At 34.6% G+C, this 8034-nt stretch overlaps 1 protein-coding gene across 1 annotated transcript; it reads left to right on the forward strand.

The window, feature by feature from the left end:
* Nucleotides 1-2202: 2202 nt before the first annotated feature.
* LOC104466432 (peroxidasin homolog) lies at nt 2203-7291 on the forward strand (the record flags this gene model as incomplete). Its single annotated transcript, XM_010079834.1, has 4 exons — nt 2203-2323; nt 4602-4734; nt 5900-6013; nt 6684-7291. Coding segments are annotated over 4 exons (491 nt in total), but the record flags the coding sequence as incomplete, so codon positions are not given.
* Between the last annotated feature and the right edge of the window lie 743 nt (nt 7292-8034).

An 8034-nucleotide genomic window follows, 5' to 3' on the forward strand; every position in this document is an offset into this window, starting at 1 on the left:
TTCCCTTTAACCCTTTAATTCTCTTCCCCATCCTCAAAAAGGGAGTTGGGGGAGGGTATGCGAGCGGTATTGTAGTGCTTTGCTGCCAGCCAGGGTAAAACCACAATGGTTGTTCATTTTGTACGTTGACGTATGTGAGTCTTTAAAAACTACAGAAATGTCAGGTCTGTGTACTTGAAGCTGCCACTGAACATGTGGTTCTCATATTTACCAGTCTAAGGTGATAAAGCCTTCCCAGGATTTCAGACTTGTGTTTCTAAAAACCAGCCTAGGAATAAAAAAAACAATGGGCCATTGTGTTATTGTACCAAAAAAAAAAAAAAAAGTCTATATTATGTGTGATGACCTTAGCAGTTATTAAACAAAGGAGGATAGCAGAAACCTTTCACGAATTGCTTCCAAGAGAAATTAAAATTTCTGTGACTCTCAGGAAAACTTTAAGCAACAGATTGCTTTAAGAAAAAAATTCCTCTGACCAAAACTAGTTGTTTCTCCAGTGGCCCTTCAGAGTGTGACCACTTTTCTCACCATGCTAAGTATAGAAGTGTCTAAGAGTGATCAAAAATGCCTTCATGCCAAACATCATACAGACACAGCAGTCCATTCCCATCTGACAGAGCCTAGTTTCTGAGTGGGCAGCAAGAAGATTGTGTGAGAAACAGCAGAACACACAAGAAGAATGAACAATATGTTGGCAGTAAATATCATCTAGTTCTTTAGTGGTGATGTTATTATAGGAGGAAGGTAATAAATTTGCTCAAGAATGGGAGAAGCTGCAGTGAAAGAAAAGGAAAGGAGAATTGAGTGGATAAATTGTGTTCAAGAATAATCTGTAGGTATTGGTTTTGAACTGAAAATTATCAGTACATTTTTTTGGTCAGTCTTTTTGTTTTCTGTCTTAATTGACATTAAGCCATGGCCAAACTAAACTTTTCCTAACAGGCAAATTGTAATGGTCTAATTACAAACTCCAATACAATGAAAAAATAGTCCAGGGTACTTATTTTTGTGTAATCTCAGAACAGCCAGTGGTATTATTTTTTCATTTTATGTGAGGGAAGAACTTTACATTTGTCTCTCAAGTTGATCAGTTCAACAGTGTTTTGAGGCTCTTTTCTTGACTTGAAACTTGTGCAATAATTTGTATTAATACTTTAGGTATTTGATCTAGCTACTGCTAAATTCCAGAAAAATACTTTGTAAAATGTTATTGACTTTCTGAATAATTTTGTTTTGGTGCAAGTTAAGAGAAACACTAGGGAAAATTACTTCTTCCCCTGTTCAGTTGCTTTCATGGATCATTCTGCTAATACTAGACTTAGCTGGGATATAACCATGTGATTCTGTATCTCTCATTCCCCTCTGTTTTCTTAGCAGACTGTCTGCTTCTAACAGTTGAACATGCTGTTGATTCCTGCATGGCCCATTTGTTTTACAGGTTCTGTGAGCAGAAATGAGGAAACTGCTATTTTCTCATTGTCTCCTCTCCAGAATGCTGTTCCAGTTTTGGTTTTTTTTCCTTTTTTGAGTGGGACTCCTTCCAAATACTCACTGTGTTTGGAAGGCTAAATAAAGTGAACTGAAGGAAAGACATGCTTCGTCCTGTGAGAGAAGATTTCTGTCATGAGTATTCTCATGCTTGAGTTTTTCACTCTGCGGTGGTATCTTAGGGTCTAAGGGACTGATGATACCTTCAAATCCCTCACATTTAGAAATAGGGCTGGTCAACCAGCAAAGTGTGTCTGCAGATGTTCTCCAGGATTTAGTTAAAGATTCTCTTTCAAATGCCAAAAATAACAAATAATAATGCCTGGGGTAGATGAGGAAGCAACAGGCTTGGTTTTTTCTACCATTGTTTTCCTCCATATGTAACTACCCCATACTCTCTTCTCCTAAAGCAGAAAATAATTAAAAGCCTAGGGAGTGGAAATTTCAGAAGTGAAAAGAATAGTTAAGGTAGCATTGACGTATTTATTCCTTTGTTTCGTACCAAGAAGCTGGTCTGTGAATAATCAAATTCTCTGAATCCTGCTGGCTTAAATGTTGTGTCGCTGAGACACATTGAGTTGCCATCAAGCTGATTCCAGAGGAATCAGACCGAATGTAAGAACTGCCTTTGCCAATTCAGAAGAAACTATATTAATATCGTAACTGCTGAATTATACTGTAGTTTATAATGTGTAATTTCTTGTCTGATTTCAGACTGTAGAACAAGAGGACAGTTTAATGCATTTTCATATCACTTTCGGGGGAGACGTTCTCTTGATTACAGCTTTCAGGAGGACAAACCCTTGAAGAAAATGAAAATGTCCAAAACAGTAAGGTGAGATTTTTTTTTTTTTCAAAGAAGGATGAAGAAACATTTGTTTTCAAAATGGAATGAGACTGAATGATTTCTTTGTAAGTGCATACCACTTTTTTCTAGTGTCTGCTTTCTCAAGTTTATGATTGATGTATTTCATTCTGACACTTCTGCCTATCTGCTACCAGTAAACCATTTTTGTTCAAGCTCAAATTTGTATAAGACCCTTTGTGAGTGACACAGTATAGTGTTTTTGTTCTTCCTGTGCTTCTAATGAAAAAGCTCAATAAAGCATGATTTAGGGGATTTAGAATCCCACAGTCCTATTCTGCCTGAAGTAATCAAACTAAATTATTTCCTTTCCTCCTTGGAGCTGCTAGGTCCTCCTGTGGAAATAGGAGGAGACCAAGCGTTGATAACACTAGCATAAAAATTTGTGATCATGGTAGGGATTGCTTCTAGTACCAAAATACTCAGAGAAGGAATGGAGAACAGGAGTGCTACAAACAGTGTTGTTCATAGCTACCTAGTCCTCAATATACTCTTATCAATAAAGTAAATCACAGTGTCAGTCACAAATGATCAACTGCACAGGGTCCCTGCAATTTCCAGGGAATCAAAACTTGTCAATGGATTAGTAAAATGAAGTGAGTTCTGCTCAGACCAAACATTTCTTGTGATGATCCTTCATGATGATCCTTCATTTGAGACTCTTTCAAACTACAGCTCTTTTCCATATAGCATATGTTCTTTTAGCAAATAAAATTATCTACTTGACTGAAACAACCAGGCAGAGTCTACCTACTCTGTCAGGGAAAGCAGCTAGACAGATATGTAGACAGGTAAATTTGCTTCATCAGTTTCAAATACTCATACAAACGTTATAGCACAGAAGAAACACCACCATTATATTTCATTTAATTGATAGGAAGCTGTCCTGAAGTAACAGAGCCTTTAGGTGCTTAGGATTTTAGATAAGAGAAGACAGGAGCTAGGGATAAGCTTACTTACAGGCAATAGAAAAATAAAGGTTCCTTTGAAGTAATGCTTGAAGAAGGATGTTTCATCTGTTTTTGTAAGTGAACTGTTGGAAGTTTTAAAATCTACAAAACAACAATTAACTTTTTTAAGATGCTAGTCCCATAACTCTAAAACTGTAGAAGGGTGAAATTAAATAGAAATGAAAACAATAAAAAATAAATGCTTATATCTGAGAAGCAGCTTCTTTTCTTTAACTTGCTGTTTAACCATGTTTCAGAAATGAAGCTCAAAAGTCAACAACAGTCGAATTACTAATTAGTACTACAAAATAGTAAATTTACAATGCTTTATTTATAGCATTAAAAAAGCTAAGGAAACCTCAATCCGTTAACATTCTCATCAGTTCTCATGCTCATTGTTGTATTTAAATTGCATTCATGGTGGGAAGATTTTTTTCTCTTTTTTTTCCTTCTCATTTTCAATAACTTGAGCAGGTGGGGAAGATTAAACTTTTTTTTTATACAACAGCAGCTGGTTTACTTGAATTTTGGCGTGTTATGTTGTTTAGAGTTCTTTTTCTTTAATTTAGATGAAAAACTATGGGAAACTAAGTAGCTTGAACACCTGCCAATAAGAGCTGTTTTAATTTATGCAGAAAGATTATAAATCCTGAGCCCTGCTATAAGAGAGAGGATTTCCTTTCCAGTTCATTCTTTGGGTATCCCTTAGGTCTGGAGAAGACATGCTAACAAAATAGGAATGCTTGTATGGATTCAATGATCTTAATGTAAAAAGTGCCTTAATAATTAGTGTTATCCTTGTTTGTGAATACATGTTTTTTTAAGTGGTGCCAAATAATATATTATTAATTATGGGCAGTTCATTTGGTAACTGATTCCCATCAACAGATTGAACCGATCAACACAATTTAGTGTTAAGTAACGGAAGTAACACTTAATTTAAGGTTCTCACTTTTATCTGCCTTCATGTTGGATGCTCAAGAGATTTCCCAGTGAATTTAAGGTGATGCTCTGCAGTGTCACTGATGAGACCTTTGTGTGTCCCCCTGCATTAAATACATACATTATTTTTCTAAGTAGAAGAAATTCCCTGTTGCTAGTGATTTTAGCAGTAATCCACAGCTCACCTGAACTGAGGCTGTCTTCAGCACCAGTGGGTCTCCTGTGCTGTTGTGGTACATACAGTTCCTGTATTTGTTGGTTGCTCTTCTTTTATGTCTTTGCTAAGTGTTCTAAGATATCTAGCCAAATAAAAATGAGTTAAATTAGTATCCTGACTTGGCATTCATTTGTTGCAGTTCTGTGAAACAGAGTAAATATTTTCGTAATGCCACCTCAGCATCTAGTGAAAATACAAACATGCCTGCAGTGAATGACTTCAAAGAATTTGTTTTGGAAATGCAAAAAACTATTTCAAGCCTCAGAAACCAGGTAAGGTGCTGTAGTGGATAGTTTCTACTTGCAGATTTAATTTATAATGTTTTCCTAACATCACTCTTCTTATGTTTCTAAGTATTTAGACATCCACTGCAGACAAAAACTACCACATAGATCTCAAACAAAGCACAACACAGAACACAATGTGCTATTTTTCTCCATTTCAATGTTCTTTTCAAATCATAATGAAATATTCTTCAATTAGACCCTCTTGACTTTTGAACCTGAAGCCTTTTGTAGCCATTGTATACTAAACATGGGATTAGACCGCCTCTAAATATTTGTCTGTAGAGTTAATGAAATCTTATTTTTTCCTATCTGAAGTGTATGGAATCTAGTAAAGCTATGATCAAATGTAGACTTTGTAAGAAGTAATATGCCAGACTACAGCTATAAACATAGTTAAGATCTAGATCACTTAGAGAAGACTTTTATGATGTGGCATAAATAAACTCTTTATTCAGAATAACTCAGCCATAGTGGAATTCCATTTTAAAAATGTATGCCGTACAGGACAGACAAATTCAAAGCAGGCCAAAATGTTTGCCTAGAATAATTAAGTTTGTTTTTTTTTTCCATGTAATTTATAGATATAAATCATGTATTTATTTGCATAGTAACTTGATTCCATCTTTGATGGTATTGTTTAATTGCTGTTGTACTCATCTTCAATGCTACCATTTAGACACTGGAAATGCTATTTTAAGTTAAGACTTATTACATTTCAGTCAATTCTTCTGTCCTTATTGGATGTAAAAAAAGACTGAGAGATTGTTAAAAATTGTGCCTTCCTAATTACTGTTCCCAAGAAGCACACAATCAGCAAGATAATTTATTTTAATTTCACCTCCTTTTCATTCAGACATTTTTGAAAGTTTAGAATTGGCTTTCCATATATATCACATGTGGTTTGCTTCTCATTGTACATTCTTGTTGTATACTGCAATGGTAGGAAAGATGTATCATCTGTTAGTTTTCTTTTGAAAGGACATTTCCATATGTATTACCTGTTTCCAATCTTTTAGCATTATGAAAACCAAGCAGTGAGAAGAAAAACCCAGACCCATGGGTTGTGTAACATAAGAGAAAAGAGAGAATACCATGCACAAATAAAAACCTTTCCTTGATTCAGTTACTAACTTTTTTTTAATGTTTTCAGATAAAAAAACTTGAATCACGACTAAGTAAAACTGATTGCACTGATGAAAAGGGTAAATCATATTCCAGCAATGCAACCTGGAAAAGGGACCCTTGTACTGTCTGTGAATGCAAAGTACGTATGTGGAAATCCATTTTGAGACAGACTAAATCATATTAGTATCTGCTTCTAAAACAGCAGTTCCAATTTTGTGCCTGATAATTTCTGGGTAATAGTTGATAATTGGTTTTTTTGTTTTGTTTTGGTTTTTTTTTTGTGGATCTTTAGTTATTTGGTGCAAAAAATTATATTGTTCAGCTATCACTGCCCTTGACACTGGTTTTCAGTCTAGCCTTTATATACTTTTATTGTATTTCGATTTCATTGACATATAGTTGTACTGGCAAAATTAACTGCAAGGTGAGAGACTTCCTGATAAAGTCTACTAAAATGCATAAATATCAATGAAAGCTCATCTAACAGTGCTAGATTTTAATTTTTTTTTATCATGGTCAAATTTTTTTAAAAAGTAGTAAAATAAATATATCAGTACTTGATATCCTAGAGTTTAATGCCTGAACATTGGATAAAATGGTATACTGCTCCATTAAAGATGGCGTAATACAAAGAACCTTCTCAATATAAGTTTATGCTGAAAGAAATATGCGGAGTTAATCATAGTAGCCAAGCTCTTAGCGAGGATGACTGAGAACTTGTTCTTCAATAATATGAAAAAATGTATTTCTTTTTTGTGGAAAATGTACCTAAGTATGCTCTGGTTTTGTTACCTTTTTTCCTGACACAGGTTGGTCAGATTACCTGTTTAGTAGAATCATGCCCGCCAACTGATTGTGAAGCACCTGTGAAGGTTAAAGGAGATTGCTGTCCAGTCTGCTTAAAACAAAATATTAATAAAAAGAAGCCATAGGTCTGCTTTTAAGAATTAAAGGTGCATACTCCTCAAATCATATCAATGCCTGCTGATGGCAAAAACAGGTAACTACAGTCTTAACAACAGCAATAAATCAAGATTTACAACATTCTAATGGTGCTGTAACAAGATAACAATGTATCATTTTATTTTCTGCCCATGAAGGTAATCACAATGCAAAATTTAACAAAAGGGAAATTAACAAACAGGTCAAAGTTAATTGTATGCTAAACTCTCAGGTTAGACAAACTCAAACTGGTGCTACTTTAAAAGAACACTGTCAGGTAGTTTTAGGTACCCAAATATGACTGGGCTTAAGACTTACTCCGAAATGAACACTTTGTTTCCTGTCTTTAATTAGCAACATTAAAAGTTACTATCCCTTTTCAGTACCAGTCTGACTTGATATTTAGTTCTTTGTTATTATTTAGTAAAGGCAGGGAAAAGGAAAACACATGGTCACTGTGCCCAAAGCAATGCCGTAGAGTGCTGGTTTCTGCAAACCCACTTATGCATGGAAATTCTGTTGAATCATGATATCATTTCTGCATCTGGACCAGCAAGAAAATAAAGAAAACTACATGATACCTTTCAACATCCTTTCATTAATTCAAGGAGCAAAATTAATCAAAGTTTTCAAACCAAAAAGGCTAGAATTAGTAAGGCAATATAAATAAATTTAATTGGAAGATACAGAAAGCAACTGAATGTTTATTACAGGTGTAATTGACAGTGTTCCTCATTCTAGGAAAACATACATGACAGAGTAGCAATTGTTCTTAAAATGAACATAATCCTTTTTGTCAAAAGACATGTAATTGCTTGGCAATTTCTTTTTTGTTTCATTTGTTTTAAATCATTGTAACATGACCAACCAGTCCAGTTTTAAAACATGCTTCTCTTGATCTCAGATAAGCTCGTGCATTTGTATGGCCCTGTTTTGAAAATGTGAAAAGATGTCACATGCCATTTTGTATACAAAGATTCCTACTGACTCATTGTCCGTATTGTCAATAGACATGTGTTCCTCATTGTATTGTGGCACTGTTTGTTGAAAAAAATGAACAATCAAAATCAAAGATCATGATTAATTGTGGATTGACTACTTTTTCTGACAAAGTATTTGATTTTTTAGGTTTTTTTTCCAGTTTCATCTAATGCATATATATTTTTACCTCAATATTTTTATCATTCATGTTAAAAACGGTCTGCCAATGGACTCTTT

This window comes from Pterocles gutturalis, unplaced genomic scaffold (genome assembly GCF_000699245.1).
Source record: "Pterocles gutturalis isolate BGI_N339 unplaced genomic scaffold, ASM69924v1 scaffold24609, whole genome shotgun sequence".
Taxonomy (NCBI): domain Eukaryota; kingdom Metazoa; phylum Chordata; class Aves; order Pterocliformes; family Pteroclidae; genus Pterocles; species Pterocles gutturalis.